This window comes from Phacochoerus africanus, chromosome 4 (genome assembly GCF_016906955.1).
Source record: "Phacochoerus africanus isolate WHEZ1 chromosome 4, ROS_Pafr_v1, whole genome shotgun sequence".
NCBI classification, from domain to species: Eukaryota; Metazoa; Chordata; class Mammalia; order Artiodactyla; family Suidae; genus Phacochoerus; species Phacochoerus africanus.
The window spans coordinates 135,113,308-135,135,364 of record NC_062547.1 but is presented as its reverse complement, the minus strand read 5'-3'; the positions used below and the strand labels follow the sequence as shown (position 1 = coordinate 135,135,364).

Here is a 22,057-nt window from a genome sequence, read left to right as displayed (position 1 = left end):
GTCGAACCTGCAACCTCATGGTTACCAGTCGGATTCATTTCCTCGGCGCCACAGAGGGAACTCCTGAACCGTGGATTTTAGGTGCACTGCTACCACAAAGTCAAAAGACACAAACTTGGGGAAATATTTGGCCCTCTAGTGCTGCTCAATCCTGTTCTCCTAGGAAGGCTGTGTGGACATCCACATCTTGCCGTCATTTTCACTGGGCATGTGAAAATCTCCTCTGGAAACAGCCAGCAGGGCGGTAAGTTTTGCTTCTACCTCTTATGAGCTACTTAAACTTGACAAGATACTTAATCTCTCTAAGCCTCTATTTTCTCACTTATCAAATGGAGTTACAGTGAGCCCTACTTCTCAGGAGTAACGGGTTAGGAAGATAAGTAGACCCCTGAGCACAGCACCTGGCAGCCAAGACGTGGTCTTTAGCCTCCATGTCATTGTCACATCCCAAATGCAACAGAGAGAGAGAAAGAGAGGAAATCAAAGCAAGAAACCACAGAGACCTGTGAGGTGGGCACTTGCTTTCGCATGCTTCTGTTAGTTCAGATGACAAGGGCCAGATGGCATGGACTGGAGGCCCACCACCTTCCCACCTGGCAGCTCCGTGAGCAGAGCCAGATCTATGCCTCTAACCCTGGCCAAACCCAGTCACTTACAGGGCTCTTTGAAAGAACTCTTGGAGTTCCCGTTGTGGCGCAGTGGTTAACAAATCCAACTAGGAACCATGAGGTTGCGGGTCCAATCGCTGGCCTTGCTCAGTGGGTTAAGGATCTGGCATTGCTGTGGCTGTGGTGTAGGCCGGCAGCTACAGCTCCGATTAGACCTCTCGCCTGGGAACCTCCATATGCCATGGGAAGTGGCCCTAGAAAAGGCAAAAAGACAAAAAAAAAAAAAAAAGAAAGAACTCTTCCAGGACTGGGAAAGTACTGAGATACTGAGGGGCACGGGATGTCTTCGTAAGCAGTAGAAAACCATGATTATAACATGTGCACGTCTTCATCTTTTCCATGGTCCCTTCTCCCCAGCCATCGCCGCTAAAGGAGACTCTGACTTAGCAGCAGTGTCTTCCCTTTCCTCCCCGCCAAGATTCTTTGGGCTTTTGGAATAAAGAGATGCCCTCCAGTCAAAGACCACCAGGAATGCACCTGTAGTCAAAGTGTGTTCGTTGTCGCAGTGAAGGAAACACACGGGATGGGAACCATGAAGCATCTTTGGTAAGAGGGCATTGTAAGTAAGGACTTAGAAGGATTTGGGCTTGTGCGGGTGATTTTAGAGAGTTAAAGAAGCGGGATTTTTTTTTCTCAGTGTTTGATACTGTCAGGAAGAAAGAGGGATTCTCTGGGTATCTTCCATCTTATCTAGAAAGAGGAATGATGAAAGCAAAGCTACAGCTGCAATTGGGAAACAGTGCTCATGCATATTATCCAGGACAGAAAGACGTTGGGTCATTTTTGTGACGTGGACAATGTTCACGGTTTGTCTGTGTCCAGATTTGACTACAGAGCGGTCTTGTTTTTGTCTTGACCTAGCCGAGTTACAGATGGCCTTGTCTGATGTTGCTGTCCTGTGAAACTGTTTATGGGCAACAGGAGAGCTCCAAGGCCTTGGCTGTGAATGTCAGGTCAACTCCTTTAACACCAAGGTCTCGCGGATAGTCCCAAGCCAATTTCCAGATGTCAGAGGCTGCTTTCTCTTTCCCAGAAGCGGCAAGCAGAGAAGTGGGTGGCCGGGATTTCATTCTGAGGGTGTCAGGCCAAAAGTTTCTGAAGTGTGTATAAGAGAAATGAGCAGACCAGAGGAGGAGAGGGTTTATAAGAATGACTGTGAACACCGTGTTTACCTTGTGGTTTGTATATTCAAGAAATTTACTTTTGGAGTTCCTGTCATGGTGCAGTGGTTAACGAATCCGACTAGGAACCATGAGGTTTTGGGTTCGATCCCTGGCCTTGCTCAGTGGGTTAAGGATCCGGCATTGCTGTGAGCTATGGTGTAGGTGGCAGATGTGGCTCAGATCCTGTGTTGCTGTGGCTGTGGTGTAGGCTAGCGGCTACAGTTCTGATTCGACCCCTAGCCTGGGAGCCTCCATATGCTGTGAGTGTGGCCCTAAAAAGACCAAAAATATATATATATATTTTTTTAAAAAATATAAATTAAAATCTTGACCAATTTTGAGTTGGTTTTGGATTGCTGGGTTGTGTTACCTCTACTGTGATTCTGCTCTGAGACCAACCATGTGTCTTAAGCTCTTAAAAGAGTAGGTGTTCAAAGCCAAGCAGTTCTGAGTGATTAGAGTCTAGCACTCCAGCTCCAGCTGAAGTTGATCCTGGGTCAGGATGGTGTTTGAAGAAAGATCAGAGTCAGGAGGATGCCAACAGAAGCCAAGCTCAGGTGCCTGCTGCCTCTGTCCCCTAGAAGACCCAAGCAGACAGAGTTCACCAGGCTCTCAGTGCCCCCAGAAAGTGGCAGCCTTGACCCCCAGTCTGAGTTCTGGGTTCTGGTCATTACCAGCAACAAACCTTGTCAGTCAAGAATGCTAGGATGGGAGGATATGGTCCCTGCCACCAGGCATGCTGATTCTGTGGGAGAGTGAGGGCAGCCACGGCAACAGCAGAGAGACCTGAGCTCTGAAGGGCTTCAGCCAAGGGCCCCAGCCCCTTCCAGGGATGGAGTATTTCTTGGCAGAAGCCAGTATTCATAGGATTAGAGCTTTGCAAAGTGGGAGCAGGGAGGGCTGAGCACAGAGCAGGAGGAATGCGCAGTGGCAGATAAATTCAGATCATTCTTGGGGTCTGGAGATCCCCAAAGGTGAACGCCTTGAGAGCCAGACCTTATGGCTGAAGTTAACCCTATCCAGGCCACAGGGGATAGGCCTAGTTCAACACCTAAAGGAGCCACTGAGGACAGCTGGAGCGAAGACACAAGTCAGCAGCACCTCTCTGCCGCCTCCCTCCCACTTCCCCTCTCCCTCCCCTTCAGATGAATGGCCAGAAGGGCCCAGACTATGAGGGGTAGGGGGAGAAATGAAAAGAAAAGGGGCAAAAATAAGAGAGCTGACGATGGGCATCCAAGCGTTGTAAGAGTTTTGGAAATGAAGGATCTGGAGGGAGAATTGGTCAATGGATGCGTCAGCCTCCGAGCTGTACTCAGAGGACGGGGACAAAGACGGGTCTGTGTACTTGGCCAAACTTGAAAGGAATAGGTTGGTCGTCTTAGAGCCCCTGGGACCCGGCCTGGGCTTCCCCACGAGGGGTCTGTCGCCACCCCCCCCCCCAGGCGGGGGGGCTCGGGCCCGCGCACTACCCGTGGTGAGACGGCGCCGCGCCAGGCGGCGCTGGAGGCGGGCGGGCGGGCGAGCACCTCCGTCGCCCTTTCCCTCCTTCCCCGCTTCTCCCGCCAGAGTGAGAGGCCTGTGTCTGGCAGGGGAACGAGCGTCCCGCCCCCGGTCCCGGGTCTGGGCCGCCAAGCGGACATCAGGACATCACGAAGGGGCGGGCGGCTCCCGGGGCAGCCCCGCCGCCCCGCTCGGTGCGCCCGCCCCCGGGAGCCGGACGTGGCGCCTCCCCCGCGGCGGCGGGAGCTGGGAGGTGGGGTCGGGAGCCCGAACCCGGGGCTCTGATGTCACCGCGCGGCCGCCAGCGCCCGGGAGCGCGTCTCGGGCTGGAGCTCAGGTACACGGCGAGGCCCGGTCCAGGCGCGGGGGGTGGGCGGCCGGGCGAGCCGGTGGGCGAGGAGCGGGTGGGAGTGGCCGGGGCGCCGCGGAGCACACGGCACCGCGCTGGGTCTGGAGGTGTTGGGTCCGCGCCGAGTGGGGTCTGCGCGAGGCGCGTCGGTCCCTGCGCGTCTGTGATCTTGGAAGAGGGGTGAGGGGCGCAGAGCCGGCAGCCGCGGGAGCTGGTGGGGAGCGCGCGCGCGGGGGGGGTGGGGGCTCCCCGATAGCGCAGTGGTCTCTTGCCCCGCGTCCGCCTGCTCCCTCCCTTCAGCCGCAGAGCCGGAGGCTGGGGGCGGTGGGGTGGCAATCCTGGGCCCCTCCTGCCCAAAATCGCAGGTCCCGGCGCATGTCCTGAGCCCTACTTCCCTGACGGTGAACCCAACAGGAAAGGCCGAGAAATGCACTGGCCAACGGCCATCCGCTCTCCCAGAGTCCCCGTGGCCCCGCACTACTGCTGCTCCGCGTGATTTTGTCGCCCCCACCGGGCCCGTGCCTCTCTTATCCCTGGAGCCCCTCGACTCAGCTTGAAGTCCCAGGTATGTGGTTTGACTTAGATCAGGCCTCCTCTCCCCAAGTGTCGCCAGCATCCCGCGTTTCCTGTCCGAGGCGCAGAGCTGTCCGAGGCGCCTAAGGTGCTAGAAGAGAGAGGATGATATGCGGGGTGCGCTGTGGTGCGGCCAGGCCAGGAGAACAGGGGCCCCCTGGGAAACTGGTAGAGCCCCAAACTTCCCCAAATGCCTACTCTTCTAGACCTAGTCAGGGGTGCTGGGACTCAAGACACGGCCCAGGAACTCAGTCTGGCCGGGAGACTGCTGTGCAGGCAGCACCCCACAGAGAGCCTAGTGCTGAGGCATCTGATCTGGGACGGGTGGCCTGAACAACCTCTCTGTAGAGAGGTCAGATGTGAGGTGGCCTTTGAGAAAGTTAGGATTTAATTCCTGATCACTGTTGGTCATTTGAGGCTGGCTGTCCTTCTGGTCACCTTACCTGGATCTTCTGTTGTCTTTGTGTGACGTGACCCACCAGGAAGCTGTCTTAATCGATTTCTCCAAAAACCTCTACCTAAAAACTTGGGTCAGCCTGCTTGCCTGGCCCAGCATCTCTGCTAAGGGCCAGATCCACATCTCAACTTTCCAGCCACTTGCCAGACTTGCCACAAACACTGCAACTCCCAAAGGCCCCAGACTGAATGAGCACTGGACCCGTTGGCCAGTTGCATCTCAGCTTCCTCATTCCTGAGACCAACACATCTACCTCCCCAGCCCCTAGCTCTGAACACTTAACTCCTTCTTGTCTCCTTTTCCTTTCTTCTCTTTGAGTCAGGTATTGAGTTGATCTCAAATGCCCTAATTCCACATGACCCCAGTCTGGTGGTTTTCCAGCAGGGATTCTATGCTGCTTCCCCTGCTCTGGTAGGACTTGGCAAAAAGTTCTTTTAGGAGCTCCTTGAGCTCTCGCCTCTGGATTTATCTTCCATGCAGGCACTGGCTCTGCCACCTAGCCCACAGCTGACACTAACCCTGCTAGGGTTCCTGGGGTGTGGCCACTCCCAGGGGCTGGCTGGACTGCCAGAGGCTCCCTGCAGCCAGACAAGTGTGAAAACTCTCTGCTCCTTGAGCTGAGGCCCCAAAACACACTAAAGGAGCTGGACCTTTCTGGCATAACAGGTTCTGCAAAGAGCACAGGGTGAGCGACCTGCATGGGTATCAGGTGCTCGGCTTGCCACTAAAAAAGCATCCTTGAGGAGTTCCCGTCGTGGCTCAGTGGTTAGCGAATCTGACTAAGAACCATGAGGGTGCAGGTTCAACCCCTGGCCTTACTCAGTGGGTTAAGGATCCGGCGTTGCCGTGAGCTGTGGTGTAGGTCGCAGATGAGGCTTGGATCCTGTGTTGCTGTGGCTGTGGTGTAGGCCGGCGGCTACAGCTCTGATTAGACCCCTAGCCTGGGAACTTCCACATGCCGCAAATGCGGCCCTAGAAAAAAAAGACCAAAAAAAAAATCCTTGAGACAAGTTAAGGTCAATAAGAAAATGTACACATATTTTCTTATCCAGTTGAGCTGTTTTTATTGAGTGAACTCAGAATCCTTTGTTAGTAATTCAAATATAAGATAGAATTTTCAAGGCCTTTTTTGAGGAAACATCTTTGTATTCAAACAGTTACCCATTCCTGTAGATGCAGCAGAAGTCAACATGGGTGGCATGAGCCAGAGTAAACAGGGCTTACAAGCTCAGATCAGAAAGCTAGGAAGAGGAGTTCCCGTCTTGGCACAGCGGAAACAAATCCAACTAGGAACCATGAGACTGCGGGTTTGATCCCTGGCCCCGTGACCTATGATGTAGGTCACAGACATGGCTCCAATCCAGCATGCCTGTGGTGTAGGCCAGGAGCCATAGCTCCTATGCCACTGGTACAGCCCTAAAAAAGCAAAAAAAAAAAAAAAGGCTAGGAAGAGTCACAACATTGTAGATCACTATACTTTAATAAAAAAAATTTAAAAATACTTTTGAAATATTTTTTAAAATTAAAAAAAATACTTTACATTAAAAAAAAAAGTACTGTGGCTCCCAGAGTTCCCACTGTGATGCAACAGGATTGGTAGCATCTTGGGAGCACTGGCACGCAGTGGACTAAGGATCCAGGTAGCTGCAGCTGCAGCTTACTTAGGTCATGACTGTGGCTTGGATCTGAACCCTGGCCTGGGAACTCCATATGCGTTGGAGCGACCAAAAACGAGAAAATAAAGTGTCTGATTAAACAGTTTATGTAGGTTAACTTATCTCTGGAATTATTTACCATTTTAGATTTTTTTTTTTTTCTTAAGTTAAGGGAAGAGAGAGGGCTACTAGGGGTTTACCTAGAGTAGGTGACAGTCCTCCCAGGGGCTGCTCCTCAGGGTGGCTTCTTGTCTTTCTGAAGTCATAGAAACTGCTCTGCAAAAGTGGTCCCAAGCTTGAGTGTGAGGACCAACCTGCAAGGCTGGCCTTAGTGGGCACAAAGATGCCACCAGGTGGGTTCTGGTACCAGGTCAGCTAAGACCTCCCCTTCCCCCCAACTCCGGGAATGTTGCAGGTACTGCCTCTCCCTTCTAGGAAACACCATATCCTCCCACCACTGACCTCCCTACCTTCCCTAACCAGCAATCTGCAGCATCTGGGATATTGGTGATCCTGGGCTTCAGAAGTGTCTAGGAGACTCAGAGAAGCCTGTTTTTCAGTTTCCACCCCAGCTCTGGGCCACCTTCCTCTGTACTCCCCATCAAGCAGCTCAGGGAAGGCAAGCCCCTACCCACTCCAGTCCCTATAGCCCATAGGGAGCTCCTGGTTCTAAGACTCAAAGCTGCTTTCACCCTTATCCAGGCACACCCACCCAGTCCCTCCCCTTGCTCCTCCTCCTGGCACTGGGGAAGTATTGATTTCTGGCTATTCCTGCTCCACGCTGGGCTTGCCCGCTCCTTTGGTTCCCAACAACTGGAGTCACCTGGTCAGTGTGCATTGTGGCAACTGCCTCACTTATTCTGTCCCCTTCCTCAGAAAAGACAAGTAGGGAGAGAAGAGTGGCTAGAAGCAAAGGTGCCCTCTTCCTTCCTACCCCCCCATCTACTCCTTGTAAGGCTGCTCCATTCCTTGTCATTCAGCAAATATTTATCATCATTACCTGCCAGGCACTGACGGTACAGAGATGGGTAAGCGCAGGGCCTGTCCTCAGGAAGCTCAGGGGTGGACATGGGGAGACTGAATCACTAGTACACGGCCGCCAATCAGTGCAGGGTTGACTGCTGTGATGGGGGAAGCTCAGGAACCGCTGGGAACCCGAAAGGTCGGGAGACCTCTAAGCTGAGCCCTGTAGGAGCAAGAGTGGCAGGACAAAGAGACCGGCGAGCCTGTCATTCCTAGACAAAAGGCAGAGGCTCCCAAGCAGGGGACATATTATCCAGGAATCTGCCAGTATTTTGGCAGGGGGGGGGGGGGTGTCACCATTTACCACAATGGAGTCTGGGCTTTGTTGGAGGCTTCAGGCATCTGGGGGGTGGGTGGGGTTAAACTGGCTTTCAGCAGGGTTTGCTTCTAGGAAATCGATTCTGGCTGCAGTAAGTTTGGAGGCAGGCCCAGATTCCAGGCAGGGATCTGACTCTTACCAGCTGTGTGCCTCTGGGCAAATCATTTCTCCCTCAGAACCTCGGTGTCCTCATCTGTAAAAATGCAGACAGCACTTGTGAGGGTCAAGATAAATATTTATTGAAAGCACCTGGAGCACAACCAGCCCAGAGGGAGGGAGGAAGGCTCTGAAGCTGCTCCTGCCACCTGACCCGGCCTCCCCCACCTCCTTTCTTTGTTGGCCTGCGATCTCGGACTTGATCTCGGATCTTGACCATTGTTTATCAGGGAAAGATCACAGGGAGAAGCTAACAAAGCTGCCAGGAAGCAGCCTGGGTGGGACAGGCTGGGGGAGGGAAGGAGCATGGGTACATGCAGCGCTCCAGAAGGTGCCAGGGTAGAGCCAGGGCTGCTAGCCAAGAGCGCGCCCCAGCGGGGAATGGGCTAGTCGCCAAGGATAAGTGAACTAAGGCCCTCACCCTCCATAGTGGCTCCCTTGGTCCTACTGCCCTTGCTAGCCCCGACTAAGGGGGTGACAAATGCTGGCGCCAAGGATCCTGTGGCCAGAGAGAGGATGTGTAAGCACCAGGCCCTCTGTGATGGAGGGGCCAGCAGGCTGCCCCAACCCTTCCCAGGAGCGCCTCACCCACCGCACCACGTCTGCTCTTCCAGGCCAGCCTCGGCCCTCGTCGGAGCCATGGAGGCCCTGGGTCCTGGAGGCGACCGCGCCTCCCCAGCCTCATCCACTCGCAGCCTGGACTTGCGGCGGCTATCTGCGCGCGCTGACTCGGCCTACGGCTCTTTCTCCGCCGCCTCCGGCGGTCCGGAGCCGCGCACGCCTTCGCCGGGGACCCGCCCGCTCCCCTACCTGGACTGGGACTACGTGCGCGTGGTCTGGGGAGGCCCGGCCCCCGCCGCGCCCGCCGCGGGACCTCGCACCTGCCCGCAGCCCCGGCCTGCGGCGGCCGCGCACAGCGGGCCGCGTCCCCCTGAGCTCCAGGGCACCCCGGGGCCTCTCAGCCGCCACGCCACCCCGCTGCTGTACGCGCTGGCGGCCGAGGCGGAGGCCGCGGCGCGGGCCGCCGAGCCGCCCAGCCCGCCGGCCTCGCGGGCCGCCTACCGCCAGCGGCTGCAGGGTGCGCAGCGGCGAGTGCTCCGGGAGACGTCCTTCCAGCGCAAGGAACTCCGCATGAGCCTGCCCGCCCGCCTGCGGCCCGCGGCCCCCGTGCGGCCCTCCGCCGCGCACCCGCGCTCCGCCTCGCTCAGCCACCCCGGGGGGGAAGTGGAGCCGCCGCGCCCCGGGGTTCCCGGGCCGGGAACCTCTGGCCAGGGACGCCTGGCCAACCAGCAGCGGAAGTGGTGCTTCTCCGAGCCGGGGAAGCTGGACCGCGTGGGTCAGGGAGGTGCGTCGGCCGGGGAATGTTCGGGGGAGGCCCGCTCCAGCTCAGGCCTTGGGAGGCCGGAGCCCCAGGAAGAGCAGCCGCGGACCCCGGCGGAGTTCGATGGTCACCAGATCAGGTGGCTGCCTGTGACCCAGCCCCGAGACATCGAGGACCCGAAACCCCGGTCCTTGAGGCTCGGCCATGGCTACAGACCTGCCGATCGGAGTCGGAGCGCTTCAGGAGAAGTCTTGGCCCCGTGGGGAAGTTCAGGAGGGGTTATGCCCATTCCGCAGGTATGGAAGATGGGGGTTGCCAGTTTGGGATGGGAGCAGCTGGAAGACTGAAAACCTGAGCAACATTTCATCCATCTGCTTGCCTTTCCAGGCTGTTCCCCAAGGAGCAGAAACCACCAGCAGACCGTTGTTTCTGACCAAACGTTCTAGGTGAGAGACATGGACCCCTCTGGGGAATGAAAGCTGGGGGCAGGCAGCTTTCATAGATCCTGCCCAAGAAAGAAGAGGGTCTCCCACTTAGCCTCAGTTTGAACCTTCTGACCCTCTTTTGCAAACCACATCTCCTAATCCCTGCCCCCCAACACCCTACTGTTCCTCTGGTGCAGAACCAGGGTCATCCTTCCTGGTGACTGTGGTCAGTGTGGGGTCCCTGCCTCCAGGTTTCTGACTGAGAAAGATGCTGCAGAGGTGTGTCCTGCAGAGGGCCCCCAGAGCAGCCCCTCTGACGGTGAGCAGAACGTCTCAGAGAACTGCAAGGTGTCTGTTCGGCTTCCTTCCCTTCCCGATGATGAGGTTTTCCTGGAAGAAGCCCCGCTGGTCAGAATGAGATCACCTGCAGACTCCTGCACTCCCTTGGGGCTCCCATCCAGGTGAATTCCCTGGGGCTTTTAAGCAAAGTGAGACACCCCGATTCCTACACACGTCTACAGAATGCTGGAGGAGCAGGGAACCCTCTTGCTGCTGGGGTCTGAGAGCTAGGGGGCGGGGGTGGGGGCAGGGGCAGGAGCAGGTTGTCCTTGGAAGCCACCACTTTTCTTTGGCCAGAGCTTTTTCTGATTCACTGTCTCTTCCACTTCCAGGGTCCATGCCTCTGACCAGCATTATGGAGCTGGCTTGGGCCAAGGGGCTGACCAGGCTGTAATTTCCACAGCGCAGCCCCTCCAGGAGCACCCAGAGACTGCAGGGGCAAATGACTGCTGGCAGGGGGTAAACGGTTCTGAGAGTGACTCCAGGCCTCCATGCTATAGCCCCCCTGGGACTGCAAATGGTGACATCCCAACCTCTGACACTGGACTGCAGACCACTGACCCCCCCACAGCTGCAGGGTCTGACCCCCTCAAACCTCTCCCAGGGGGTGTCCTGGGACCTCGAGCCAATGACACCCCAAGGCCTCCGGACTACACTGCCCTGGCTTGGGGCACTGGCCAGTCTGGTTCCAGGCCAGTATGGCCCAGTCCACGCCTCGAGGAGCTGGTTCAGGAGCTGGCCAGATTGGATCCCTCTCTGAGTGATACTCTCATCTCTTGCCCCAGCCCAGAGCCATCCCTGGGCCTGCTGGATGGGCTGATTCCTTTAGCTGAGATCTGGGCTGCAATGAGGCCAGGCTGTGAGGAGGCTGAAGAGGAGGCTGCTGCTGCTTCTGAGCCAAGGTGAGTGAGCGGCACCTGGGACTCAGAGGATTCTGAGCTCCTGCAGTGTCTGCAGTGTGGGGCAGGACAACCCAAGGAGCTCTGGTTTCATCTCCCCTCCAGGTCCTATCTACCTAACTCCACCCAGCACCTGCAAACTTCTCAGGCAGAGACGAGGCCCGAAAACCTTACCACCCACACTGTGCCTGACCAGCCCTGTGACCAAGGTCTCCCTGAGCCAGATAACAGCATCCAAGCCAAGAGAGTGAGTGTGGAGGTCTGGCGGGCGCCGGGTGGGGCAAGAGCCCAGAGACTGGGCTGAGTACTCAGGGCCTGGCTCCAGTCTTAAATACCCATGCCCTCCCTGCAGGTGGAGCTGGCCAACCTCCTCCACAAGATGCTAAGGGACCTCCAGGCAGAGCAGCAGCAGCTGCAGAGAAAGGCCCAGGCTTGGGCCAGGTGCAGGGTTGCTCTGGAGGCCGCGGTGGGCCAGGCATGTGCCCCCCACGAGCTCGAGCGGTTCAGCCGGTTCATGGCCGACCTAGAGCGGGTGCTTGGGCTCCTGCTGCTGCTGGGCAGTCGCCTGGCCCGCGTGCGCCGTGCCCTGGCCCGGGCGGGCGCAGACGGCGACCCTGAGGAGCAGGTAAGTGTTAGGGGAGAGCGGGCCGGTGAGGGACCTGCGGGCTCTGGCTGGAGGCATCCGGGGAACGCTGGCACCCCCACCTGGCTCACGGCGCCCTCCCCCTGCGGCTCCAGGCCTCTCTGCTGCAGCGACTGGGGCTCCTGCAGAGGCAGCAGGAAGACGCCAAGGAGCTGAAGCAGCACGTGGCGCGGCGCGAGCGGGCCCTGCGCGAGGTGCTGGTGCGCGCGCTGCCGGCCGAGGAGCTGCGCGCCTACCGCGCCCTGCTGGCCGGCAAGGCCGCGGTCCTAGCCCAGCAGCGCAGCCTGGACGAGCGGGTCCGCCTCCTTCAGGACCAACTGGACGCTGTCAGGAATGACCTTGGCCGTCGTCCCCCGCCTCCCAGGCCGGCCTGGCCCCCAGGCACCCGTCCTCCGGACAAACCGCCCTTCCTCCCCTCCCATCCTCTAGTTACAGGCGGTGGGGGTGGGGAGCCCTGCCCCAGCCTCTCCCTCTCGAGGTGACCTGAATTTATTGTGTGCTTTTGCTTGGGGTGGCGGAGCACCCAAGCCGGACCTTCCCGGGGGTCCTTTTCCAAGTCTTCTCACGTGGCCTTACCCAAGTCTTGCGGATTATTTGGTAATTAACTTAAGAATTTTTAAAACTGAAGTATTTCCCCCCCCCCCTCTCCTTTTGTGATGAGGAAGAGGCTCCATCAAGGTTGGCTGGAGGGAGGAGAGACAAGTCACGGGAGTATTTCCACTTAAGAAGCAAAATGGCCTTTTTTTTTTTTCAGTAAAAAATTAATGTGGGAAGTGTGCAAGTCAGCTGGAGCCTGGCTTTGAGCAGGGATCTTTTTTGCTCAGTGCAGACACAGTCCTGCCGAAGGTAGGGCAGAAGAGACATTTGTTGCAGAATACGGCTCAGGTCTGGGGATCTAGAAGACTGAAGAAACAAGCTTGAAATAGGGGGCCGTCTCTGTTTTGGTGCCTGCATCATTACCGCAAAAGCCTAGGCCTTACGGGCTGAGTTCAGGTCTCCTTTGCGGGTTTTGACCTGACTCCACAACCTCAGTAGTGGAAGTTGGGGGCTGCCTCACTTCAAATCTCAAAGGATGGTAATTTCCGCTAATGGAACATAGGTTCAGATGCTTTGCTGCCTAAAAACCCTGATGAAGGTCAGGTATGCTTGGACATTTGGGGACATTTATTACCAGATCCTGGAAGAACTTTCTTCCTCTTCCAGTTATGTTATCTAAATGTATCCAGTTCCCCTTTAGAGACCCCACTGGGTCAACCAGGCTTGGGGAGGGAGGGTGGGAGCTACAGGTGAGTTACGGAGTACCTGGAGACCTGTTATGGGGGAGATGCTGAGGACTTGTAGAGGCAGTGTCATGTGTGTTCTGAAGATTTGTGGCCAGGCTGGGGTTGGGAGTGGGGAGTTAAGGGCTAGAGTGGTATGAAATAGGCTACACACGCCCCTCTGTTTGTGGATTAGCCGTGTGTACACAGAATCAGTGTTAAGTTCGCAAATATACAAGTGAAAATCTGCCCTAGTGTTTGCAGCTGCAAAGGCCAGGGCAAGAACATTGTCCATGCAAACGTCCAGTGTGTTTTTGGAAACTGGGTACATTCACAGGCATGTGTATGTGTATCTAAAGCCTGCTGACCCCAAAGTGAGAAATCTCTGCTTCTGGGCTCGTTTTTTTCTGATGCATATTGTCACGAACTGCAACTGGCTGGGAATTTTAAAGGGTCGTATTCATACCAAAAGCATTAGTTATAACAGTCGCGCTATTGAGCACAGAACAATGCTCACATTGTGCCTTTTTATAAAAAACACATGGGGCTCCTGCTGAGGCAGTTGTGGGTTCTAACATTATGCTTTGCTTCTCTCCTTTGAACTCTGTGGGCGGGGTCTCGACTCCAAGCTCCTCGGCCTAGCAGGCTCCCTGTGAGATGCTTTCTGGATGGAATCTACTGACTTCTGTCTTTTTACACCGACCCCATTGCATTCTCCCACTGGGATAGTCTTAGAAACACTTAACGCCGTCTATTAGGCCAGCGGAAATTGCGTATTTCAGACACATCAGCCCCAGCCCCCAGGATGGGCAGGAGAAGCAGCGTCTGCCTTTGTCTGGTTAAACTGCCTCTTTGCTGGGTTTTGCTCTGCGGAAATGGGAGGCTTCGGTGCTAGTCTCGACCAGATCGAGGGAGCACACGAAAGCAGGGCCACACCTCCTGCGCCCATCCTTCCATTTTGCCGCCGTCTCCTTCCTGCCCCCATCCATCTCCTTTCCAGCCGCCCCTTACTCCTTCAGAGGGCAAGAAGGAGCTCGCCAGGCTTGTTCGACAACAGCACAGCAAAGACTTTGGGGCCGGGGGCGGGGCAGAAGCCGGTGAATTCCACCCCCGTGGACGCTGCCAGCAGAGGGCACTGTTCTCCTGGTGATGAAAGCGTCTACCTCCACTTGACCACCCGCAGCCTCCTCAGCTCCCAGGCCGCCTCGGCTAGCCACAGTGATTTTGGCTCGTCCCGAGCAGTGTCCTTGTTGGGGCTGAGGTTGAGCCCTTTTGCTTCGAGCGGGAAAACATTCTGGCCAGCCAGCTGTGGGCAGGGTGGTTCTCTTTCCTTTGCCACAAGCCTTTTGTTCGAAAGTCCCTGGGGAGGGGGAAGCTGGGGGGTGTCGATCTCGAGTATCAGTATCAAAAAGAGCCTTACTTAGTTCCCCAGGGTGGAAAAGACGGTTTCTCGGGTCTCTGCGGCAGTTTTCTGCCTGCGCCCCCGCCTGCTGGTCCCGCCCCCACCCGGGCGCCCGGGTGCTGCTCCCAGGCTGCGCTGAGCAAGGTTGTTGCTGGGCAACAGTAAGCCTCGTGGCCTCCTCCCCCGCTTGCCTCATCCCGCCTCCGCTGCTCCTCCTAATAGGGATTTAATGAGGGTACATTTTACCTCCAGATTGTAAATTGCAAACCGAGTAGGGAAGCAATAACGTTCCGCGGCGCCCCAAACCAGCGCGCAATCGTGCTGGAACAGCCTGCCTGGCACCCCGCGTACCTCGGCGAGCGGCTGGTGTAAACCTCTGCGCTCCTCACGGGAGCAATTTACAGCGCTGCTCAGTCACGTGTAATTCACAAGCTTCCTGGGACCTTCAGGTCGAATGCGGTTGAGGACCGCAGGCGGAAGAGGTCAAAGGGGAATGTAGGGGACGGAGGCAAATGCTGTAAAGCAATCCTCCCAACGACTCTGTGGCGTGACTGTCACAGCCTGGCTGCAGATGAGACAGTCATGACGGGTGTTTATCTGTTGTTTTTGAAATTTAAGCCAGCACCAACTTCTCACTTGTCTCCCACTCCCCTCTTTGGAGGAGAAGTCTAGATAGCTCTCGCTCAAGCGCTGTCGTCTCCCTTCTCCCCGCCGTCTCTTCCTTTCCTCTTCCCTGCAGTAAATCTCAGGCCACCTCTGCTCCACAGTTTCAAGTCCAGAGGTGTGGCCGTTCTGAGACGGTGATGCCAGTCACAGCTTTTTTCACGGCAAAAAAGGTATCTGGAGAGGAACAGAGAGTCTATTTATTAAACCATTTTAAAAGGTCAAATAACTTCTTCCAGGAAAAGCCCAAAAAAGGGGGGCAGAATATGGGTCCTGGGTGGGCCCAGCTTTATAACCATGAACATGGAGGGGTGCTTTTAGTCCAGAAGGCTGAATGACTGCTTGTTTAGACCTGGGAGGTGCGGGTGGGGATGCTGGAGGAATGTGCATGAAGAAAGGCATTGTGGGATAACCTTGTAGCGCAGCGGGTTAAAGGCCCAGCATTGCCACTGCAGCAGTGCTGGTCACTGCTGTGGTGCGGGTTCGATCCCTGGCCCAGGAATTTCCACATGCCACTGGGTGTGGCCAAAAAAGAAAGAAAAAGAAAGGTGACATTCTAACTTAAAGCATTTTCATTTACAGAATATGGGATAATTTTCCTTTTGTGAGAATACGTTTCTTTGGTAGAGTTAGTGTTGTTTATATATATATATATAAATGCTAACATAGTAAAAGAATGGTGATCATGGAGAGCGGAGCCACAAATAAGATTCGGTTTTGGAATTAGCCAGCTATCCCTTTGGGACCAACTGGGCACTCCCGGTAATGTTTCAGGATGGCATTGCAGTACGAAGAATTCTACTTACTCATTCCCTGTGTTTCTGCCTCCCCACAGCCTGTAGGATGGGTACTGCCAGTCTCATAGAGAGGGGGAGATGGAGCTTGGGGAATTGGCTTATTTGCCTAAGGTCACTAAATGAATAAAGGGCTAAAATGAGCCCTTCTTGCTTCTCTGCAACAGGACAGTGTAAGGGAAAAGAGCACCAGGATAGTGTCTGGACTGTGACAGCTACTGTGAGGTCTGGACAAGTTACTTACAGTTTCTCTAGGCTTCAGTTTATTCTTTTTTTTTTTGCTTTTTAGGGTTGCACCCGAGGCATATGGAGGTTCCCAGGCTAGGGGTCCAATCAGGACTATAGCTGAAGGCCTACACCACAGCCACAGCAACCCGGGATCCGAGCCGCATCTGTGACCTACACCACAGCTCACGGCAACACCGGATCCTTAACCCACTGATGGAGGCCAGGGATCGAACCTCAACCTCATGGTTCCCAGCTGGATTGGTTTCTGCTGTGCCACGATGGCAACTCCAAGTAACTTGATTTTTAAAGTGAGGAAACTGAAGAGTTCCCATTTTGGCACAGCGGAAACAAACCCGACTAAGAACCACGAGGTTGCAGGTTTGATCCCTGCCCCGCTCAGTGGGGTAAGGATCCGGTGTTGCCGTGAGCTATGGCGCAGGCCAGCAGCTACAGCTCTGATTCTACTCCTAGCCTGGAACCTCCATATGCTGCAGGTGCGGCCCTAAAAAGACCAAAAAAAAAAAAAAAACCCACTCAAATTACTCCGAGTACATACCTTGTAAGGTGGTGGTTAATACCTGCAAAGTGTTTAGAACTGTGCCCCACACTTAGCAAACACAGGTCATATATGCCTTACCCGTACCCTAGTCTCCATCAGGTGTGTGGAATAGGAAATGTACCACTGTATTAAAAAGCTTGCTGAATACACATCTACATAGCAGTTAACTCTTCCCCTATTAAAAGGAGTGATTTTTGGAGCTCCCCTAGTGGCTCAGTGGTTAACGAATCCGACTAGGAACCATGAGGTTTCGGGTTTGATCCCTGGCCTCGCTCACCGGGTTAAGAATCTGGTGTTGCCATGAGCTGTGGTATAGGTCGGCAGGCGTGGCTTGGATCCTGCGTGGCTGTGGCTGTGGCTGGCGGCTACAGCTCCAACTGGACCCCTATCCTGGGAACCTCCACATGCCATGGGTGCTGCCCTAGAAAAGACAACAAGACCTAAATAAATAAATAAATAAATAAAAGGAGTGATTCTCTTCCTTGTGATAATTCTAACCAGGTAGATTGCCCTAAACCAATGAACAAATTTTTCTTTTTTTCAGTTGGAAATACCCTTCCACAGGTGTACCTCCTACTAGGCAGATATTGTAATTTCCTACTGACTTTATAGTTTCAGAAGGGTCTTAGCCTGCAAGGAAAAAGTGCAGGTTTCTAACACCTGAGTTTTAAGCTTATTGATGCTCCACTCTCACCAAATGTTTTTACGTCACTTGGAAGGCGTGCCATACACTCTTCTGAAACAAAGTTGCTTCTGGCTGTTCCAGAACCCTCCCCTGATCTAAGTGTGCAGTGGTAAACATCAGTTATTGTTAGGATGGCTTTGCTGGTTCACATTTTGTCTTTCTCAAAGCTGCTCAGACCCATGTTTATCACCTTTATTACCTGTATCAATCAAGCTTCTCTTTTACCATAAAAAAAAAAATCTCTAATGTTTTATTCTATCTTCTCGACCTTCAGCTTCTCGGATTGCTTTAATTATTGCCTCTCATCATTTTTTTCTTTTTTTGCAGAGGCAGAAGAATTAATTTGCATTTAAAAATAATTTATGCAGCTTAGCTTCAGTTCCAGGCAAGGAAGGTGAGGAAGGTTAGATTGGGGCCTACCTACAGTTTCTGGTTACCATAGCCATGTTTGGTGGACTCCTTTATTTTTTCAGAGAAACACAATTTTTTCTCAATAACGGAATTCTTGAAAGAGGCAGAAGAAGGGTAAAGAGTAAAGAGAAGAAAAAAATACACTAGCTAGTGCTATAGAATGTGCTATAGAAGTACCTCATCACACAAGCAGGGAAAAATGTTTATTTCATTGCTTAAATCAAAACATTCCATGTAAGACTGCCTTCAGTAATTCCAGAAGCCTCACTGATATGTACACAGGAGGGGAGCCTGTGCCACAAGAACCATTTGGTATAACTAATGACATGCAAACACAATGTGCAAAAGCAGGGCATTATTTCAACAAGATATTTTTTAAAAGCTTGGTTGAGCAAAGAGATGCCACACATTTAAAATGGAAAAAGAGCCATTATGATTACACTGCGTTGAACCTGAGAAATCTTGGCAATACCTAAAATCTTCTCCATTACAAATGCGAGCAAAGATGCAGATGAGTTAAGCTAGCCCTCTCCTAAGGTCATTGAGCAAAGAGAATGTGCGTTTGCTATGTTGGAATAAGCTGTTTGTTTTCAGATGGCTTTTTAAAATGGCTGTCACGGGCTTTTTGTTTGTACATAACTTTCATGTAAAATAGTTGGTCCTTAATTGTATCTGTTATTATTTAACTAGTAATTTTTCTGGTGTAATGCTATGACATTTTTTTTCTTTGAATGTTTACCTACTGCAGTGATAGGCTCAGCTGGACTCCAAAGCCACAGGTTCAGAAACATGGCACAGTGGTGCAATTCACAGATAAGCCATACTTTAAAAATTAAATAGTCATGCCAAATCAAAACAGCCAGCCACCAAGTGCCAAAGACAAATAACCACGAATTTAAAGTATTTGTCAAAATGTGCCTTTTCACTCACTGTTAAATCACTTTTACTCCCAGGATGCACTTGTTCTCTAGTAATTAGCTTTCACAGTACAGCTGAAATGAATTACATTCACAATGGTCACATTCTGGGCTCAAGACTCCCTAGAATCTTGATTGCCTAAAATGAGGTAGATAACCATTCAAGGGTTTTGTTGGTTGGGACTAATTTCCTTTAGATCTTGAGCACTTTTTTTTTAAATAGAATTCCAAAATATTTAGCAAAAGATTGAAAATGATCATTTTGGAAAAATATATTTTCAAAAGGTTCTTTTATGAAAGTCGTTTCACCTCATTTCAATTTAAAAACAGGATAAAAGCATCAAGTTACAAAAGCACAATGTATCTTAAAGCTGACAATCCATCATCACAGAAAGCTCTAATTCGGGCTTAGGAGGGTAGGGATGCAGAAGGAACAGGTTAACTCATTTGGGGGCCAGACCAGCTGCTGCCCCTTAACCTTTTTGATCCTAAATTTCACATCTCCAAAGTTTAAGCCTGACTTCTGGAGTTCTTCATAGGAAGCTCTCACTGAGATCTTGAATCCCATCTCTGGAGAAAGATCAAGCCTCAGACAGAAGCTGGAGGCGTAGGCCCACCAGGGTATGACAGGCTGCGGTGGACAAAGCTGGAAACAAGATGGAGCCAAAGGTGTTGGGCCGCCATCTGACTGAGAGGCAAGGCCAGGTTAGAGGAACCAAGCCATAACCTTGGGACCTTCAGGTTGCAGGGGGTAGGCTGGGCACTAGACCAGCCAAAGGCCCCGGAGTAGGTCGGCGAGAGATTTCTGAAAAGGCCTGTAGACTGCTGCGGGTCTTTGTCTTTTTACGAGGAGCCATGGGCGAGGCACCCAAGAATTTGCTGAAGGAGCCCGACTTCCTCATGCCTCGAGCCAGATCCTGGAGCATCAGATCGTCGGCCAGGACGCCCAGAAACGCGCTGGTGGTGGAACTGAGAATGGTGGCGGCCACCTGCACCGGGCGTCGGGCCGCAAGATTGCCGCTGCCACCACCAGCTCGGTCAGTCTCGGTAGAGCCTCGCAGGCCGGGGTCGCCGAGGAGGTGGCGCAGCGCGTACGAGGCGCCGGGCGGCAGGTACTGGTAGGCTCGCCGCCCGCTGTGGTCACGCACTTGCACCTGTGCACCCAGGCGGACCACCAGCAGTACGGCTGCATCCTCGTGCCCGTGCAGGGCCGCCAGGTGCAGCGGCGTGTAGCCGCCGTGTGAGCGCGCATTCACGTCGACCCGCGCGCCCCCACGCCGCGCGACCTCCACCAGCTGCTGCACCATCTCGAGGTCGCCGCTCTTGGCTGCCCAGTGCAGGGCGGTGAAACCCGACATGAAGTCGCGCTTGGCCGCCAGACCGAGGTCGCGCAGCAGCAGCCCGTGGAGCTGGTGTGTCCAGCGGCCCCCGGCCGCCCGCACTAGCCACTCGTGTTCGGCCGGCTCCAGGGGCACGGCGGACGGCGGCGGTGCAGCGGGCACCTCTTCGGTGTCGGGGCTAAGCAGGCGCTGGCCAGCGCGTGACAGGCGCCTCAGGTGCGGGGAGCGGCCCGGACCCAGGCTGAGGCCCAGGCCAGGCTCCTCTACCGAGAGCCGCCGCAGCAGCAGCGGGGAGCTCCGAGGGCTGGGCTCCTCCGACAGCTGCCGACGCAAGCCTTGATCTTCCGTCCGGATCCGGAAGGGACCCGGGACGCAGCGCACCGGCAGCATGCAGGGCTTCTGCAGCGGCGCGCGCGGAGGGGGCGGTGGCGGTGACGGGGGCGGTGGCGGCCCTTTTATTTGTCTAGGCCCAGGTTCCAGGTCTGGCGGCTCTGCGTGGGTCAAGGTTGCCTCCGACGGTGCCCTAGACGGTGGAGCCACGTCTGCAGAGAGTCCCTCGGAGGATTGGGCTAGCTCAAAAGTTGGAATCTGCGGGTCCGAGGGCCCCCCTGACTGCAGGGCCGGGCTTAACAGCAGCTCCCTGGTTGGCTGAGTGGGCTCGGAAGCCGGAGCCCCGAGGGTGTCCTGCGACTCTGATGGTGGAGCCGGGTCTCTAGGTGGTTCCACCGCCTTCTGCTCGGAGGCCAAGGATGGAGTGCCCGAGGCAGCGGCTTCCACCTGTGAGACGGAAGTGATCTTCGACGGCGGGGCTAGTGTCCCCGGGGTGCTGTTCCAGCAGGTGGGCAGGGGCTCTGGTCCCTCCCGGGGCCTCAGCTTCTTCCTCAGCACCACGAATTTGACGCCGTCGAGCTCTTTCACCACGGCCACGTCGTTGACAAACTGTTTGAAACGATCCCTGCGGGCTGCACGGCCGCGCGGGTCGCCTGCATCCAGCAACGGCTTGAAGCGGCTCAGAAGCTCGGAGTTGCGCACCTTTCCGCCGTGCTCCTGTAGGAAGCCCAGCACCGCCGCCTGGCTCACCCCGGCGGCCGCAGCGGCCGCGGCCGCGGCCAGCGCCATGGTCAGGGTCCGTACCCGCTCGGCAGGGAAGCCGGGGCTGCCCCCCTCCCACCGACCCGCGGCTCCCGGTTGCGCGGCAGGTGTACGTCGCGGCGCCGGCCGGGAAGTGCAGGAGCCCGGGTTCCGGGAGTCAAGTCCGCCTCGGCCAGGCTCACCTGATCGTTGTTACCGAGGCGTGACGGGCGTGTCCCCGAGGCTGGACCTTGGTCACGCCCGCGCCGCGGAGTCCGGGAGTCTCCCGGAAAAAGGAGCTGGGGGCCGCGGTGCGCGCCCCCCGCCGCCGCCCCGCGGGGCCCCCAGTCTTCGGGGTAGGTTTCTGCCTTTATATTCTGTCCAATGGGCGCCGGGCTCCATCCCCTTGCGTGCGGTGCTCGCCTTACAGGTGACAGCTGCCACCAGGGCCGCGGTGGGAGTAGGGGAGCGGAAATTCTCCACCGCCCCTCCCAATTGGAGAATTAAAGGCGCAGTGCCAGGCTTCAGCTCGGCTCCCGGTTGCTAGGTGGGTGTGTTCGCCAGGGATGCCGCAGTCTACAGGCGAGGCAAGGATTTTTACTCCTTTCTGAAATATTTAACCACCACAAAATACTGGGCGATTGCTTAAAAGCAATACTTTATTTGAAAATCGTCACTACCTCTTGAATTGTTGACTGCGTTTCACACAGGAAAAACGGCTTCATGCAACTTGCGGTGAAGACCGTTTGCTACGGATGGCAACGTATGTCATCCGAGGTTTAGAAGAGACGTTTTAAAAAGCAATTTTCTTATGATAAAATAATACATGTTCGCATCGAATTTTGGGAGGAAACCCACAGGAAAGCCTAAGGAAAATAGCATTTGAAATCATTATTAACATTTGCACTCTTTTTCTTCTCCCTCCCCCATACGCATGTGTATACATGTGTATGCTTTACAGTAAGAAAGCAAAATTGGAATCGTGCTTTTTTAAAAAATTCACTTCACCAATATTTGTTGCGCACTTCGTTTGTGCCAGTGCCTTTTCAGTCTGTGATACATCAGCAAGCAAGACAGCTGACCTCGTGCAGCTTGCGTGGTAATGGAGGAGGGGGAGGGACAAAGAGACGTGATGGGTGAATCTGAAAATTGTATAATATGTTGGAGAAATACTATGGAAAAAATAAAGCAGAGTAAGACGGAGGGGCAGGTTGCAAGTTTGAATCCTGTGTTCGGGG

At 54.6% G+C, this 22,057-nt stretch overlaps 3 protein-coding genes and 1 long non-coding RNA gene across 5 annotated transcripts; 2 read left to right on the top strand and 2 right to left on the bottom strand.

Moving 5' to 3' along the window:
- Window positions 1–2,224: 2,224 nt before the first annotated feature.
- Window positions 2,225–4,237, top strand: LOC125124723 (translation initiation factor IF-2-like). Its single transcript, XM_047774740.1, has 2 exons — window positions 2,225–3,668; window positions 4,046–4,237. The coding sequence occupies exons 1-2, from the start codon at window positions 3,117–3,119 to the stop codon at window positions 4,235–4,237; spliced, it is 744 nt and encodes a 247-aa protein (XP_047630696.1). The 5' UTR covers window positions 2,225–3,116.
- SHROOM1 (shroom family member 1) lies at window positions 4,183–12,417 on the top strand. 2 transcript variants are annotated; one of them, XM_047778604.1, is made up of 8 exons: window positions 4,183–4,245; window positions 8,478–9,480; window positions 9,572–9,630; window positions 9,861–10,070; window positions 10,281–10,850; window positions 10,953–11,094; window positions 11,200–11,472; window positions 11,586–12,417. In XM_047778604.1, the coding sequence occupies exons 2-8, from the start codon at window positions 8,503–8,505 to the stop codon at window positions 11,970–11,972; spliced, it is 2,619 nt and encodes an 872-aa protein (XP_047634560.1). In that variant the 5' UTR covers window positions 4,183–4,245; window positions 8,478–8,502; the 3' UTR covers window positions 11,973–12,417. The 2 variants fall into 2 exon arrangements, with proteins under 2 accessions (XP_047634560.1, XP_047634561.1); XM_047778605.1 differs by lacking the exon at window positions 9,861–10,070 and having other exon boundaries at window positions 10,734–10,850.
- On the bottom strand, window positions 6,097–8,580 carry LOC125126328 (uncharacterized). The gene is made up of 5 exons (XR_007134599.1): window positions 8,456–8,580; window positions 7,847–7,900; window positions 7,366–7,551; window positions 6,566–6,641; window positions 6,097–6,126 (listed from the first exon to the last, which is right to left on the bottom strand). It is a non-coding gene; the product is annotated as an uncharacterized LOC125126328 (long non-coding RNA).
- A 5,257-nt stretch (window positions 12,418–17,674) lies between the features above and the next one.
- Window positions 17,675–21,359, bottom strand: SOWAHA (sosondowah ankyrin repeat domain family member A). The gene has a single exon (XM_047778603.1). It carries the CDS (start codon window positions 20,865–20,867, stop codon window positions 19,146–19,148), a length of 1,722 nt encoding a protein of 573 aa, XP_047634559.1. The 5' UTR covers window positions 20,868–21,359; the 3' UTR covers window positions 17,675–19,145.
- Window positions 21,360–22,057: the final 698 nt, after the last annotated feature.

Bases quoted from the DNA above. Each gene is read 5' to 3' on its own strand.
- LOC125124723 (XM_047774740.1), top strand. From the start codon at position 3,117: ATGGATGCGTCAGCCTCCGAGCTGTACTCAGAGGACGGGGACAAAGAC. The intron at 3,669-4,045 runs GTACACGGCGAG...CCAAAATCGCAG, and splicing joins CGTCTCGGGCTGGAGCTCAG to GTCCCGGCGCATGTCCTGAG.
- SHROOM1 (XM_047778604.1), top strand. From the start codon at position 8,503: ATGGAGGCCCTGGGTCCTGGAGGCGACCGCGCCTCCCCAGCCTCATCC. The intron at 9,631-9,860 runs GTGAGAGACATG...CCCTGCCTCCAG, and splicing joins TTTCTGACCAAACGTTCTAG to GTTTCTGACTGAGAAAGATG. The intron at 10,071-10,280 runs GTGAATTCCCTG...TTCCACTTCCAG, and splicing joins CCCTTGGGGCTCCCATCCAG to GGTCCATGCCTCTGACCAGC.
- SOWAHA (XM_047778603.1), bottom strand. From the start codon at position 20,867: ATGGCGCTGGCCGCGGCCGCGGCCGCTGCGGCCGCCGGGGTGAGCCAG.